Raw genomic sequence first — 17,015 nt, forward strand, 5'->3', positions numbered from 1 at the left:
CATGGGGGTAGAGGGCCATGGGGACGTGGGACAGAGGGCTATGGGGACACTTATTGGGACACAAGGACAACAGGGCTATGAGGACACAATGCTATGGGGACACAGGGGGACAGGGCTATGGGGACATGGGAAAAAGGGCACAGAGACACAGGGCTTTGGGAACATGGGGGCACAGGGACACAGGGCTCTGGGGACACAGGACTGTGGGGACATGGGACAGAGGGTGATAGGATACAGGGACACAGGGCACAGGGATACAGGGCTGTAGGGACACAGGGCTATCGAGACATAGGGACACAGGGACACAGGGCTCGAGGGGGACAGGGCTCTGGGGACATGGGACAAAGGGTGACAGGACACAGGGACACAGGCTGTAGGGACACAGAGCTATGGACACACGGGGACACAGGGCTCTGGAGACACGGGGCTATGGGGACATGGGACACAGCACCATGGGGACATTGGACACAGAGCTATGTGGACATTGGGCCAGGGGGACAAAGGGCTCTGGGGACACAGGGCTCTGGGAACATGGGACATAGAGTTATGCGGACACTGGGGCACATGGCTCTGGGGACAAAGGGCTCTGGGGACAAGGGACACAGGCCGCAGCTGCACGGTGACACTTCAAACCATCACAGCCCCCAAAGAACCTCCCGCGCCCCATTACGGCCCAGCAGGGGGCGGGGCAGCGCGGCCGCAAGCCCCTCCCTCTCCCCTTCATTGGCTCCTTACCTCACCCCGTCCTTTCCCCATTGGCTGGCAGCCCGGCGGCAGCGGGGCGTGCCGGAAGCGCCGGCGTGTGGCGGCGCCGCTCTGGGCCGCGCTACCCCCGCGACTCTGTGGTAGCGGCCCCGGAGGCGGAAGAGTCGGGGCGGCGGGAGACGGTGAGAACGGGGTGGGGGGGGCGCCTCAATTTGCTGCTTTAATTCCCCTTTATTTTCAATTTTCTGGCGCTTTCCAAGTTCCCCTCAGCCTGATCCGTCAGGTTTCGACCCCGTTTAAAACACCACAACCCTCAAATATCGCCCGTTGCTCTGGATGTGCGTGTATTTCTATTAACCTGAGAGGCAATTGTTCATATTTTGGTATTAAAGAGATTTTTTTTCTTGGTTTTGATCAGAAAAACCGTTTATTTTTTTGTTTTGATGAAGGGAAATCGTTTATTTTTTGTTTTGATGAGGAAACCAGTTGATTCTTGGGGTATTTTTAATGAGGAAACCAGTTGATTCTTGGGGTATTTTTAATGAGGAAACCAGTTTATTCTTGTTTTTTGATGAGGCAAGTGGTTTATTCTTGGCTTTTTATGACAAAAATGGTTTATTCTGTTTTTCTTCTGGCAGCATTTAAAGCACAGGGGGGTTTATTGTATTCCTGGTAGAGAGAGAACTTTAAAAAAAAGTGAAATAAAGCTGAGGTCTTAGATTGAATGGGGGGGTTGGGACACAGAATATTATTGTTTAATCCTATTATTTAACAAATCACAGAATTTCAAGCCAGCGGAGTCACAAAACGTCGGCGGCGAGTTGCATCGAATGGAAAATAAGGGAAATAAAAGGACTGATCTGCTCAATTTCTCCTCCCTCCGCTCCCAACTTGTAGGAAATTTTACCAATCAGCCCATGGCAGTGACATTTTATTTTAAATTTCTTTATTTCCTCCGTGGTGTAGAAATGGGGACGGCTCTTATTTTTCCCTAGATTGGCCAGGTTTGGGTCAACTGCAGGAAGAAGTTTCTACGTTCGCCCCTTTTTGGATGGTGGAATGAAAATTCTGGGTCGTGGTCGCGTCAGAAGTGAGATGGGGAGGGGGGAATTGTGTGAAAAGTTAGCAGGCGTTTGGCTGGAATTTGACTGGAATTTGACTGGAACTTAGATGAATTTAACTAGAATTTAACTAGAATTTAATTAGCTGAATCTATCTAGAAGTTAACTGGATTTAACCAGAAGCTAACTGAATTTATCTAGAATTTAACTAGAATTTATATGGAATTTAGCTATAGTTAACTAGAAGTTAACTAGCATTTAACTAACTGAATTTAATGAGGAGTTAACAAGATGTGAACTGAATTTAACTAGACATTAACTGAACTTAACTAGATGTTAACTGAATTTGGCTAGAATTTAGCTAGAAGGTAAGTAGAAGTTAACTGAATTAAGTTAGAATTTAACTAGACTTTAACTGAATTTAACTAGAATTTAACTGGATTTAACTAAAGTTAGCTGAATTTAACTAGAATTAACTATAATTTAGCTGAATTTAACTAGAATTTAACTAGAATTTAACTAACTGAATTTACCTGGAATTTAGGTGGAATTTACCTGGAATTTAGCTAGAATTTACCTGGAATTTAGCTAGAATTTACCTGGAATTTAGCTCGAAGTGAACTGAATTTCACTAGAATTTAGTTGAATTTAACTAACTGAATTTAACCAGAAGTTAACTGGATTTAGCTAGAAAACAAGCACAAAAATGCGCTTCTGATTCCAGATATTTGAATTTCTTTTAATATATTTTAATATATTTTTAATATATTTTGAAAGCTGGCAACGTTTGGTGCCTCAGCGTGTGTTTTGAATTTTAACGCCATGTCGAGGAGCTCTCATCGCAGCCCGAAATTCCTTTTTTAGGGAGTTTTTTAAAGGCAGAATTTAACCTTCGCTTTGTTCGTAAGCGCGAAGCCAAAGGAGGAGGCGGAATTTAATGAGGCCGTTGGGTGTCACAGGGAACAGGACGGATGAGCTGCTGCTCCAGGCGATGTCTGTGAGGGTTTAGGAGAGAAATTGGAGCTGGAATCGTCCCGCGGACGTGCAGTGAGGTGGCAGGAGGCACCGGCGACAAGCAGGAAAGTGGGAAATACAAAGAATTTTTAAATTTTCCACCACGAGGCTGATCAAACCCTGAACAAGGGACCGGGGCGGGCTTTGACAAGCGCAGCATCGGGCTCGGGGCCTCTCCCAACCTGAATTTTTTTTTGAGATCCAGCGCTATTGCGCGTGGATCTTCGTCGACGTGACTCTTTCCTTTCTCACAACCCAGGCGAGTGATGATGACCAACCTCCCGCCCTCAACAGGGGACGGCAACTGCTATTACATCCTGACGGAGGACTGCGCCTACGGCAGCAAGTATTTCCGGGCCGGGAACATGTGTTTCTGCAGCGAGAGGAGTTACCTGCGCAATTTCCCCGACGACGGGCCCCCAGCTTGCTTCTTAAAAGTCGTCATGCTGGACGATGGCTCCACCGTCACGATCAACGTGGAAATCCTGCAGCCCGTGCGTGAGGAGGTGGCGGTTTTCCTCCTGGCCGTCGGGAGCCGTGACGAGCGCTTGAATTATTTCTTGGAGAGGCTGAGCCTCGAGGCGGCTCTGCGCGCTGCGCCGGGCCAAAAAGTGATGGCGGAGGTCGACCGGCAGCATTTCCCCGGCGTGATCCGCTACATTGGGAGCGTCTACAAGAACGCCGTGGCTGGGTTGTCTCCATTCTTCTTCGGGGTGGAGTTACAGGTAAAACGGGCAAAAAAGAAGGTATGTTGCTTATTTTCTCTTGGTGTGTTTTGTTGCGTAATGTGCCTTTCTTGCGTGTTTTCAGGGCGAGGGTGAAAACAGAGGGCGCAACGATGGGTCTTATCATGGCGTCGAGTATTTCAAGTGTAAGCGGAACTGTGGGGTCTTCCTGCCGTTTAGCAGGGTCCAGTTTAGTCCAGAGCCAGACGACGATTATGTGAAACAGAAGCCGAAAGTGGACACGGAGGAGGAGGTTCCCGTGAAAGTGGGAGATGCAGTTAGTTTCTACGTGGACAATGTCCTCACAAAAGGAATTGCAATGGCCGTTTACAGGGAGGGCACCCAATGGTTCGTTAAAGTTTGTCCGGTAAGAGCAATATTGTTGCCTTTTCTTGATTTTTAAGGGCTTTTTTAAAAACTATATTAAGATGGGACGTGAAAGAAAAGGAGAAGGAATGTCCAAAATTGAAAAATTGGTTCGTATTCCAAGTACGCCGGGGGTTGGGCTCTTATATGTGTGGTGCTTCTGCTCTAAAAATGTAAATTTTAATAACCAACTGTTCTTGGTTTTCCAACCTGATAGATTGTTTTGTCTCTCTCTTCTTTCAGGAAGAAGAAGGAACAACCGACATTTTCAGAGAAATCCCAATGGACTCTGTTGTGAAGGAAAGCTTGCAAAGTAAGTTATCGTCAGATGTGTCCGCCCTGTGCGCATTCCTTGGGATTTTACATTTATTTCTTCTCTGGAGGGCACCGAGGAGCTGAAAATCCAACCGAAGCTTCAACTAGTCCTGACTTAGTTGATCAGGAGGCAGAAAAGTCTCAAGTTCTGCACAAAACTCTTCGCGTTAGGCAACTAAAGCTGAGTCTCCCCATTTGTCAGGGGGATGAAAAGAGAGTCTGATTGCAGAGCAGAAGTATTTCCTAGGGGAGAAGGCACTGCTCAATTAAAAAGTCTTTAATTAACTGTAGAAATGGATTCATCCTGGTGCAGACAAACTCGGAACGGCACAGATGGCAGTGATGATGGTTTGAGTCACTGGACATGACAAGAAACTGGTGGAATCTCCATTGCCATCAAGACTTTTCATTGAGTTGATTCATCTCACTAAAGGCAAAAATAAATTGGTAATAAACCCCTGCTTTGTTTTCAGGAGGTTGAAATGGCTCTGCGAGGGGCTGGATTAGCTCCAGGTGTGGCCTCAAGCAGAGAAACGAGGAGCAGGATTGTCCTGGCTCAGCCTGTTAGACCAGCTTGGTCATATATATCACTGAAAAACGTCCTGAAAATTACACCTTGTGTCCCTGGTGCTCAGCTTTGAGCTTGTCCATATGGTCTATAATTTCAAAATAAACCTGGTATTAGGTGAGATCCAGAAGTGTCTGTTGTTAGGCTTTGATTTCCTACCTCACCTGACATTTTGTCTTACCCATTAGGTTTATTTTCACCGTTCGAGTCCGACATGGGCTTGGGACACCCGAACCAAATGAAACGAGAGATAAGTGAGAGCGGCAAGGAGTGTGAGAGCGGAAATTCATCCCTGGAGGTGAACTCCATGGTCCAGATCACCTTGGACAAGGGAAATCAGGTGTCGGGAATCATCCGCTGGTTGGGCTACCTGCCCCAAATCCCGCACAAAATGGCAGGAGTTGAACTGGTAAGGAGCGAAAAAATATGTCCTGCTGTGAGATTGTAAATCAGAACAGGCAAATCTTGTTTTTTCTCTTTTCTGTGAAGACCATCAGCTTGTAGCTGCGGATCTTGCAGCTTCACCTGGGCCTCTGATGTGTCAGAGTGTGAACTTTGAGGGCGAACACACAATTTTGCCTTCCCGTAGAGCGGGGAGGAGAGTCTGTGGTGTGATTACTGGGGTTGGTTTGCTCTCTTCACGAGTAACGTTACTGGAATGTGGGATGGAATAATCCAAAATCCCACAAGCGGCATCAACAGGTTCAAAATCGAACCAGAATAAACGAAAAAATAACCAGCAAAATGGGACTAAACTTGTACCCAGCACTTAAATGGGGGATTATGCCTCATTCGTGGAGATCCTTCACTCATGTTACTCCTCAACACTTTTTGCTTTTTTTGCCAGGACGAAGATAAAGGGGTCACTGCTGGCGAGTGGCTGGGCAAATATTATTTCCGCTGCGCCCCGAAGCGCGGCCTCTTCGTGAAGCTGCAGTCCTGCCAGCCCGACGTTCGCTTCCAGTGCTCGCGCCAGAGCGAGCCGAGCCTCGTGGATTACGGTAAATTCTCCGGGGAGAGCGTCCCGTCCCACCAGCCGGGATTAGGGATGAGTTTTATAACACAGTTCACTTGCATGTGAGATAGGGGCGGGCAGTTCATCTCCTCCCTCTGTTCGCTCTTCATGCTAATTAGCAAGAGTCTTCTGGAAATTGCGTGTGGGGTCTTCACATGAGGGGAAAGTTCACAGTACTGACCAGAAGTGAGTTGTTTTGCTTGTCAGGGCTGGCTGTTGGTTCGTGGTTTCTTCTGGTAATTGTCCGACAGGTGGTTCATCTCTATCATCCCAATTAGGCCATGAGGCCTTCACAGCAACACTGTTAATTGCCTCTGTCTTAAAAATCTACGTTATGTTTCACAAAACCTTGGGAAAGAAAAGACAAGGTGTCTGCCTCCACAGCCACCTATCTTTTCTGCCCAAAGGATCAAAAACTAGATGTTAAAGGCATAACATCATTCTTTGTCTTAATTGGGATGGGGGAGCGCTTCAAGGTTGTCACAGAGAGGCGAGATGGTGCCGTGGCAGGACAAGGAGAAGCCTCGTGCGGAGCATTTAATTAGTGGTTTAATATTCTTCAGTTCCTTTGAGTGTTCCAAAAAATTACAGTTTTGAGGTTGCCCTGATGGTATTTATAGGGAATGCCCCCACAAGTGTGAGAGAAGGTCAGTAATTAAATACAGGGATAACGTAGATTAGGGCACTAAATATTGAATTGGACTTGGTGATCTCGAGAGTCTTGTCCAACCAAAATTATTCTGAGAATATAGGGCAACATTTTGTGAGTGGCTCTAAAAATAAGGCCTCACTGTTGCACTTGGGGACTGAGAAATAAGGGAGAGCTTGGAAAGGGAGAGAGGATTAAATCAATTTTAATTTGATAAAACATTCCACAAGAAGGTGTGGGGAAGAACAGGAAGAGATGATTAAATCAATTTGATGTGACGATAAGACAATCACAAGAAGGTGTGGGGAAGAACAGGTCGGTATTTTGATTTGGAACAGGAGGAAATTCCTCCAGAGCAAAGACAGTACGAACTAGAAACTATAAACAAGAAGATGGGATTCCTGTAGAGACTGCCCCAAAACTGGGAGTAGGGACAAGGAGAAGTGTTGTAAGGACACACTGAAGAGAGGGGATTGACTCACAATGGGAGAACGCTGAAGAAACCAGAAAAGACCAGGCTGAAAAAGCCACCTTTGAAGCTTGAGGAGACAACAGGCCAAGGGGATGAGGCTGTTAAAGCCCAGTTGCCTCTTTGTCCCCTTGCGACTGGGGTCGCAAGTCCTTCGACGGAGAGATCCCAAGCTTGTAACACAGCACCAGCTTGTTCATAGTTCTTTTTGTCTTCGTTAGGCTTTGCCTAACAATGGTGGAGGTGGTGTGGATCGCTAGGGCACGGCTTTGGTGAAAAAGAGACCGTTTGGTTTTGTCTCTGTTTCCGGTAGATGATTTACTAAAGAGATAAATCTTCATCCCATCATGGTTTGGTCCCAGCAGCAGCGGCGCAAGAAGAGCGCGGTGACGACTTCTGAGCGGAGCAGAACCTCTGCGGCGTCGGGGAAAGACAGAGCTGAGCCTGACGAGGTGGGAAACTAAAAATTATTTCTGTTGCTTCTCTTGCAGGAGGGCAAGAAGTTCTTCCGCAGGTTCCAGACAGTGTCCCTCCCCTCAGGAATGAGGCAGCAGCGCATGTTCTGCGAGGGCGGATGAAGGGGATCCAAGGCCACTGCAATTCCTGCTATATGGACGCAACTCTCTTCAGGTAAGGAGGTGCTGTTTCATTAAACGAGTGCTTTTTTAATTGGGACAGAGCCCTAAATTGCAGCACTTCCCTGGAATTCCAAGCTGGCTGAAAATTTAGAGGCTGTGTGGTGTTTGATGCTTTTTTGATCTCGTTCCTCATCTGGAAGGTTCTCAGGCCCTGAAATAACCCCCGTGAGTACCTAAGGTACCCGTGTGTCTGTCGCGCAGGGCGGTGAGAGATTGTAATTCTCTGGACTTGGACCGCGCTGACTCTTGTCACTGGAGGTAATGGCTGGAAACATTTCAAAGAAACCACCCAGGAGGTTCCCAGCTTCACTGTTCGGAGAGGAAAAGACTCAGTGCTGCCCCCCAGTGAGCAGTTTTGGCTGCAAAGTACGAGATTTCCTTCTCTCTGAGCTGTTTCTTTGCTTACCGCCCGTGTTCATTAACGCAGATGTGGTTTATCTCATTGTGGAGATGCGCTGTCGCTCACTTTGCTGTAACTGCATGCGTGGATTGCTGGAAATGAAAGCCACCGACTGTTCACCAGGCTCAACGAGTCTGTTCTAAGTCCTGCTGTGAACCCCTTTGGAGTTAACACGGCGCTCTCTCTTTTTCACAGCCTCTTCTCCTGTACATCCGTGCTGGACTCCATGCTCTTCAAACCCTTCCCACTGTGCGACAGGAACGTCCAGAGCATCCTGCGGGATGAGATTGTTAATCCCCTCCGAAAGTGAGTATAATATGTGGGAATTCTGGATGTCGTCCATCTGCCTTCATACCTTCTCTGCTGCCTGTCGCTGAGGGAAAGGGTTGCCTGGAATGTTTCTCTTGTTGGCCACATCCCAACCTTCTTCATATCAGGTTTCTCTTCCAGTTTTTTCCCCAAGTTGTGAGGCTGTTGTGACTCCTACTACAGGTCCTTGAGCCTCTCCCGTGAAAGGATAAAAAGGGAGATTCCTGAGGCTCAGACCAACTCAATGGAGGAATCCTGGAGCTGATGAAGCGACTGCATCGCTTTTATCAGCAGATAGTCCCAAAGGCAGGATGCGTTCCAGGCTGGATTGTGGTATGAGAGCTAAATTCTCTGGAATTTGCATCAAAGACACCAGGTTCTTTCTCCATCCTCTGTAGAGAGGTGTGGAAGAGAGAAATGAGAGCTGCTTGAACATAAAACATTAGCATCTTGCTTGAGGACCAGTGTCCTGGCGCTGGCGGCAGAAATGCAACGCTGGGGCGTTCGGTGATGCTGAGATTTGATTGAGAGAAAGATGTGGAGATGAAAAGTTGGACATGACCCAGCAATGTGCGCTCGTAGCCCAGAACCCACCCGTGTCCTGGGCTGCACCCAGAGCAGCGTGAGCAGCAGGTCAAGGGGGGGGCATTCTGCCCCTGTGCCCCCATGTCCTGAGCCCCGCTGAGCTCCGTGTCCAGCTCTGGGGTCCCCAGCACGAGCCAGACATGGAGCTGTTGGAGCGGGACAGAGGAGGGACACAGGAATGAGCCAAGGGCTGAACAGCTCTGGAGAGAAAGGCTGAGAAAGTTGGGGGGTTCAACCTGGAGAATCTCCAGAGAGACTTTATCGCGGCCTTTCAATAATTAAAAGGGGTTGATAAGAAAGATGAAAAGAGATATTACCAGGGACAGGACAAAGAATAATGGTTTTAAACTGAAAGAGGACAGGTTTTTGTTGGGCATAAGGAAAAAATGTTTTATGTTGAGGGTAATAAAACACTGTCCCAGGTTGGCCAGAGAGGTGGTGGATGGCCCATCCCTGGAGACATCCCAGGCCAGGCTGGACGGGGCTCTGAGCAACCTGAGCTGGTGAAGATGTCCTTGCTCATGGCAGGGGTGGGACTAGATGATCTTTAAAGGTCCCTCCTAACCCAAACCATTCACCGATTTATTAATAAATATACTGGAGAGATCACAGAATCACCTGCAGCTGCTTTTTGTTTCTAGGACTGGCTTCGTCAGGGCGAGAAGCGTGATGCACCTTAGGGAGCAGCTAACAGACAAGGGCCAGTGTTCCAGTTTTACCAACGCTGAGAAAGGTAACGCGCTCTCCGGGGCCTTCCCCGGCTGCTTCACTCTACACCGCCTCATCCCAGCACCAGGCTGACAACTTGATTATACGCTTTTCCCAGGCACGTGCATTAATATCCCCACTGCATTGTTCCTTTATGTAAAAATGCACGTGTGAAATACTTTCAGCTTTTCAAACTTCAGCTTTTTGACTGAAATTTGTCCTGAAGTCTAACGGAAAGGTGGGAATTGCCAATGGCAGCTATTGCTAAGGGGAGAGAGGAAGATTCATGTGAACAGAATTTAAACAAGGCAAATTTCCTTGACCTTTATACTTTGACTTATACCCTGCTAAGTCCACTCCTGATGCCCCTGTTAGAATCCCGCTTAATTTCTCATTTTGCCAAGATCAGCTTAAGCTCTGGTAAGTTATTTTAAGTTCCTCAAAGGCTGTAGTCTTGGTTTAAGTAGGATAGAAAGCACTGGGAGCTGAAGCCCAGCTCTCTCTGGTTGCAATCACCACGTTCCCATCTGTGCACAGTGAGACCTTGAGTAGTTTACAACACAGAAACAGTTTAATATCACTGCAACAACCTCTGAGTACCCGGATAGTAAACAAATGGTATTGATTCTTCTAGAAACAACAGGTATTTTGTCAGTGAACAGCACTTTTGTTTTGTACTATCGTATATTTATTTTAGCCAAGGATAGTTTAACTGTTCAGTTTCTTGAATTTCCACAGTTATCCCAGATTTCACTTGAGGTTTATATTTTTGGTGTTGGCAGTTACTGTCCGTTAAGGTCTCTGAGATAGCGTTGCTGTGATGGCCCAGCTTGTGCAATAACTCCCTCTAGGATTTATTCATTAACCAAGGGTTCCATGCTTTTACCCCAATTTTCCCCTTACCCAGAGGAAAAGATTCCAGGTTCACAAAATGCTGGCTCACTTTTGCCTCCTGGATGCCATGGGGCGACGCAGCGTTCCCGCTGTGGTGTGACCCACGCTTTTCTCTCACCTTCCAGATCCCGAGGAGTTCCTCAATCTCATCATGCATCAGATCCTGGGAATAGAGCCGCTCTTGAGACTGCAGTAAGTGTCCGTATCGAAGAGATACAATTTCCTCGTTATTTATCCACCTCATGATCACCGGGTGTTACTTGCACCTTTTCATCGATGCTTTGGAGGCACAACTCGGTGAATTGTGCGCAGCTCCTGTCTGCTTGTCCCAGGTGACACATCCAGGAAAAGACACTTCCAAGGTTTCCCTGAAGGTGCCACCTTCAGAAAAATGATGATTAAAACCTTAGGGAGAGTCAGGAGTGGTTTGAGAAACATAGTGTCCTTCTTCAACAGCCTTTGGGTATGTTTGGGATGTGTCCAGCCTGTTGAGCTGGCTCAGGTCCTGCAGCCTCTCAACCCGGGGAGTCCATGGATGCAGTCCCAGTTTTTTCAGGACTCTACAAAGAGAACGAGAGGCTGACGGAAGCCAAAAATAACCATGCTGTTCGGGAGCATAAAAGGGGATTATTCGCTTTCTGCGCTCCTTTGTGGAGACGTCAGTCAAGCCGTAGATTCTGGAGTACTCGGAAAGGCTGAGCATAAAGATGAGTCTGTGCTGCCGCTCCCCTGCAGAGGGTCATTTCAAGGAAATCCTTTCTCTGCCGGCTCGGGGATGTAGGGAGATGTTCTGCACACAACTCGCCTTGTCAACGCACCAAATTTCGCTCTGTGGCTTTTCTGTGCGCAGTTACAAACGGATTTTTTTCATCTGAGAAAGAGTTTGCTGATTGTGCCACAGTGCAGTTAATTTAAAAAAAAAATTGAAGTGTCTTTTAATATTTACATCGAAATTGAGTCTTGCTTATAGGAGCAGGATGTGATGCTGTGGAAGGATAATGAGACTGAAGGATAGAATCATAGAATAGTTTGGGTTGGAAGGGAATTTTAAAGCTCAGCCAGTGCCACCCCTGCCATGAGCAGGGACATCTTCACCAGCTCAGGTCGCTCAGAGCCCCGTCCAGCCTGGCCTGGGATGTCTCCAGGGATGGTTCATCCACCACCTCTCTGGCCAACCTGGGCCAGGCTCTCACCACCCTCAGGGGCAACAATTTCTTCCTCATGTCCAGCCTGAATCTCTCCTCCTTTAGTTTAAAACCACCACCCCTTGTCCTGTCATAACACGCCTTTCTAAAAAGTCTGTCCCCATCTTTCTTATAGCCTCCTTTTAGGCACTGATAATCCTTGTTTCCTCTTCTCCCGGCACATATTTGGTACTTCTGGCTGGAAATAGTGCTTCATGTCAGCGTTGCACCAAGCAGCCCTTGGCGCCTCGAGCCCAGAAGCTCTTGCAGGACAAAACCATTATGTCCTCTGGGAGCTCAGATGTTTGTGACACCGCGTAAACCAGCCCCGTGCCCACTCCTTGCAGGTCGGGAGGCCAGAAGGAGCAGGACTGTTACTGTTACCAGATATTTATGGACAAACAGGAGGATCTGGTGGTTCCCGATGTGCAGCAGTTGGTGGAACGCTCCTTCCTCTCCTCCGATCTGAAGCTAGTGGAGGTGAGCCCAGGTACCTTCTGCTGCCTCTTCCTCGCTTCCTCCAATGCACCTGTGAGTCTGCAGTGGGTCTAGTGTGTCTTATATCCAACACAGCAAAGAAACAACTGCACCAGAGAGGTCTTGGGGAATCTCAGCATGATTTTTGCTTTCCCTGTCAACGTGTCTTGTGAATAAGTGGAGCAGAAACTCTTTACTCCCATGAGCAATATGGAGAGAAAAGTCTCTGGGGTTTGTCTCTTCTACCAAGGTGACTCGTTTGCCTTTGTTTTCCCAGATCCCATCTTGCTTCATCATCCAAATGCCGCGTTTTGGGAAGGAATATAAAATGTTCAGCAAAATCATTCCTTCCTTGGAGCTGGATATCACAGATCTGCTGCTTGACAGTAAGTTGTTGGCTGACTGTGAGCAACCAAATGACAGGTCTCACCTCTTGGGGTTGTGAGCAGATGTGAGGTTGGAGCTTGGTGTCATTCTTCTTCCCTGAACACCGATTTTGGCAGGACAAGTTGGATTTGAGGCGAGATCTGGAGAAGATGCATCCCCTTGCCCTTTTTTCCTCTGCAGGTCCCAGGGAGTGCTGCGTGTGTGGCAACGTTGCCACCCTGGAGTGTTCGGAGTGCTTCAAAGACCAAGTGTTCGCAGCTACAGGCCTGAAGCAGTTCTGCAGCTCCTGCTCCACACAGGTATTCGGTTTCTTTGGGTGCTTGTGAAATCTGCCTTGGTGGCTGATGGCACGTTGAACCCCCCCCAAAAACCCACATTTCCCCCTTGCAGCTGCTCAGGTTGGGCACAGAGGTGCCTCTTCCTGAGCATCAGTCCCACCACCCCCAGTTATTACCACACATTACCAAACCCTCTGCTTAGAGCCTAAATAAGCACTGTTCCTGCCCAGACTGGTCATAGAATTGGTTTGGTTGGAAAAGACCTTTAAGATCATTGAGTCCAACCATTACCCCACCCCTGGCACTGCCCCATGTCCCTGAGAACCTCATCTCCATCTGTCCAACCCCTCCAGGGATGGTGACTCCAGCACTGCCCTGGGCAGCCTGTTCCAATGCCCGACAGCCCTTTGGGGAAGAAACTGTTCCCAAGATCCAACCTCAACCTCCCCTGGCACAACTTGAGGCCGTTTCCTCTGGTCCTGGCGCTTGTTCCTGGGGAGCAGAGCCCGACCCCCCTGGCTCCAAGCTCCTTTCAGGCAGTTCAGAGATCAGGAGGTCTCCCCTCAGCTCCTGTTCTCCAGCTGAACCCCCAGCTCCCTCAGCCACTCCCATCACACTTGTGCTCCAGCCCCTTCCCCTGCTCTGTTCCCTTCTCTGAACTCGCTCCAGCACCTCAAGGGCTTTCTTGTCATAAAGGGCCCAAAACTGACCCCAGGATTTGAGGTTTGGCCTCCACAGCGCCCAGCAGAGGGTGACGGTCACTGCCCTGGTCCTGCTGGCCACACTAGTGCTGACACACACCAGGATGCTGGTGGCCTTTTTGGCCACCTGGGCACATGCTGGCTCATATTCAGCCGCTGTCGACCAACACCCCCAGGTCCTTTTTCTCCAGGCAGCTTTCCAGCTGCTCTTCCCCAAGCCTGGAGCGTTCGTGGGGTTGAGTGCTGGACCCTCCACACCAGCTCACCAGGAGCATTCCTGCAGCTTTCTTGGAGGGTGACAAACTCCTGTCTCAGCTTCTTGCTACCCACCTGTTGACACATCACCATTCCCTGCCATGTAGGGAGGAGTCGGCCGCATGGGAGGCAGATCATAAACCAGGGGTCTGACCCCTGCAAACTCCTCTTTCTGGCTGGCCAGGTTCAGTCCTGCCTGCTCAGCTACGTCACCTCGTCATCTCTCCTCAGGTTCACTCCCACTACCGGCGCAAAACGCACAAGCCAACTAAGCTGCACGTCCCAGAAGAATTTCACAGCCGGAACCTCCGGGGCAGCCAGCAGGTCCCTCGCGAGAAGATGGAGCTCTTCGCAGTGCTCTGCATCGAGACAAGTCATTACGTCTCCTTCGTGAAATATGGCCCTGAGAACGAACACTGGATGTTCTTCGACAGCATGGCTGACAGGCACGGTGAGGACATGGTGGTGGGCTCGGAGCTTTGGTTGTGGAATCATACAATAGTTTGGGTGTGAAAGGACCTTCAAAGCTCGCTCAGTGCCACCTCTGCCATGAGCAGGGACATCTTCACCCAGCTCAGGTTGCTCAGAGCCCCGTCCAGCCTGGCCTGGGATGTCTCCAGGGATGGTTCATCCACCACCTCTCTGGCCAACCTGGGCCAGGCTCTCACCACCCTCAGGGGCAACAATTCCTTCCTCATGTCCAGCCTGATCGCAGCCGGGCGCTGCGCAGTGGGCAGCCGCGTGTGTCTGCAATGCTCATTTTTTAGGTGCTGCTCGCTCCAGTTTTTCTTCACAATTTAGGCTCTCTCTTCCACTTCAGCCAACTCCAGAGAAGAGCACGGCCAGACCAAACATACGAGTTCCTCGTAGTGCTTTCATCTCTGGCTGCGTTCAAACGAGGGACTTTTCGAGCCAGCTGTTATGTGGGGAGGACCGTTCTCCCATCCTTTCCCCCTTTGTTGACTTCCAGATCTCTCATTTAACTCACTACATTACTGTTCAGTGTGATGGCATCTGCTTCAGCTTTAAGTACTCGTCTGTTGGGACCTTAATTGGACTTCTCGCCTTCTTTTTTGGGTTTAGGTGATGAAAACGGTTTCAACATCCCCATGGTAACACTGTGCCCTGAAGTTGCCAAATACCTGGACTTGCCGCTGGCTGTGCTGGCCCTGGAGCAACCACGGGACATGGACGGGGTGGCCAAGCGCCTCTTCTGCGATGCCTACATGTACATGTACCAGAGCAAGAAGATGGCGCTTTACAAATGACGCTGACACCCGCAGAGCAGCCAGACGGTGGAAACATCACCTCGGATCAAGCGTAATCGGCGAAAGCAGCCGGAGTCTGGGTGCACCGAGCTTGTGCTTCTGCCTCTTCTTACCTCTTCGAGTGTCTGGTATCGTGAAACTATCCACAACGGCCTCTCTGCCTTTGTTAAATCCTGTACCTGGCCTTATCAAGTGATAGTTTGAACTTCCGCAGACCTGGACTCTGAATTATTTACACTCAAAATTCATTCTCGTTTCCTACCTTTCCCTTTCTGCCCTCCTTCTCTGCTCTACCTCAGAGTCCTCCCCGACATCCTTTTTTCCCTGCCAACCCTTCTTTCCAAAGCTGAGGACCAGTGTCTGATCAGAAACATGAGTGGTTTTCCTCACGTTTGCAAAGAGGACAAGAAAACCACGTCAGACATCATCGCGTGGACTTGTGGAGTGAGAAAACGAGGTGTGAGATGCACCAGTGTGGTTAAGAGACGGGTCAGGACGATGTTTTTTCTTGGTCTCGGTCTGGGTTCCATCCCTGACCCAGCTCTAATACTGTGGCACTTTTACCCACCATCCCTTATTTTCAACCATGCGATGAATTGGATGTTTTAAGCTGAAAATATGCTTTAAAAATACATATTTTTGTAAGAACCAAACTGGAAGAAAGATGGAGCCGAGGAACAGCATATGAGCTCATTACACTCTTCTCTTTTTTTGGCAAATTCTTCACTATTGCTACACAATTGTGTGTTTTAACCTTGGTTTTAGCACTTCCTGTGTCCCATCTTGCATCCACTTCTGACATCAGCGCCTAAGACCAGTAACAGAATTCCAAGGGAAAAAATGGAAAAAAAAATAAAAATGAGCACTTTTAGATTTTATGCTGTGACTGCAGTCAGGTTTAGGGTCTCTGGGTGGAAACTGGTATTTATTAAGTTAAATAATGTGAATTTGCAAACTGGGGATTCTCTGCAGTTATTCGCAGTGGGATGCTGTTACAAGAGTCACTGCTATGAATCGGGTTGCCCAAATTCCAGATTGCACTGACAGGACCCGAGAACCTCGAAGGACACATCCAGCTGCCCCAGATGTGCCATTATAACCTCTCTCCTGCTCTTTTTTTCCCCTGTTTAATCCAAGGTGGGGTAATTTTAATACGCAGCCCATAGCTTTGTATTGCTCCTGTTGGCTTGGGCCATGCGTTACACGTGGTTTAGGATCTTTTTTTTTGCTGACAGCAGGGTTGGGATTCAAGGAAAACATCCAAATTTAGGTTTCAACAGCAAGTTGACCATGAGGCAGCAACATATCCTAGTGGTAGAGAAGACAAACAATGTCTCGGGCTGGATTTAAAGTGGTGGCAGGAGGGGATCAGCACTGGTAAGGTCACACCTGAAGGACTGGATCCAGTTTGGAGCTCCCCAGTACAAGAGAGATGAAGAAAGTCCAACAAAGGACCATGAAGATGATGAAAGAACTGGAGCATCTCCTGTAAGGAAAAGCTGAGGAGGCTCCAGCCTGGAGAGAAGGCTGAGGAGGATCTAGAAATACCTCAAGGGAAGGTGCAAAGAGAACACCCAGGGTCTTCTCCGTGGTGCCCAGAGGTCCTGGTCACAAATTGAAACCCAGGAGGTTCCTTCTGAACATCAAGGAAAAAAACTTAGTCACTGTGAGGGTTACAAGCCCTGGCACAAGTTGTCCAGAGAGGTGGTGGAGTCTCCATCCTTGGGAGAGCCTCAAAATGGACAAAGCCAAAGAACCAACGGTTGAAAAGTCGGGCAAGAGGGAGATGGTGGCAGATGTAGCAACGGATCGTCCCAAGGATGGATTTACCCCGCGAGTGAACGGACTTTGTGAGCTCTGCCCAATCCCCTGTGGCCGCGGAAGGTGCTGCTGTCTCGTTGTGTTTCCTCATCTACTTAAAAAAGGTTTTCATTCCTTCTAAGAACTCAGGACAATCTCTGCTCAGGTACGCTGGGGGGATTGGGGTTGTCTATCTCTGGTGCTTCTGCTCTAAAAATATATATTTTTTAAATAACAAACCGCT

At 48.6% G+C, this 17,015-nt stretch overlaps 1 protein-coding gene across 1 annotated transcript; it reads left to right on the forward strand.

Annotated features, from left to right (window-relative positions):
• The first annotated feature begins 852 nt into the window (after positions 1-852).
• On the forward strand, positions 853-16,975 carry LOC135985177 (ubiquitin carboxyl-terminal hydrolase CYLD-like). The gene is made up of 15 exons (XM_065628219.1): positions 853-887; positions 3,040-3,505; positions 3,591-3,872; positions 4,115-4,184; positions 4,943-5,163; positions 5,602-5,755; positions 7,379-7,517; positions 8,121-8,231; positions 9,461-9,552; positions 10,547-10,613; positions 11,953-12,085; positions 12,360-12,468; positions 12,650-12,768; positions 13,935-14,154; positions 14,787-16,975. The coding sequence occupies exons 2-15, from the start codon at positions 3,047-3,049 to the stop codon at positions 14,969-14,971; spliced, it is 2,361 nt and encodes a 786-aa protein (XP_065484291.1). The 5' UTR covers positions 853-887; positions 3,040-3,046; the 3' UTR covers positions 14,972-16,975.
• Positions 16,976-17,015: the final 40 nt, after the last annotated feature.

Source organism: Caloenas nicobarica, chromosome 2 (assembly GCF_036013445.1).
Source record: "Caloenas nicobarica isolate bCalNic1 chromosome 2, bCalNic1.hap1, whole genome shotgun sequence".
Taxonomy (NCBI): domain Eukaryota; kingdom Metazoa; phylum Chordata; class Aves; order Columbiformes; family Columbidae; genus Caloenas; species Caloenas nicobarica.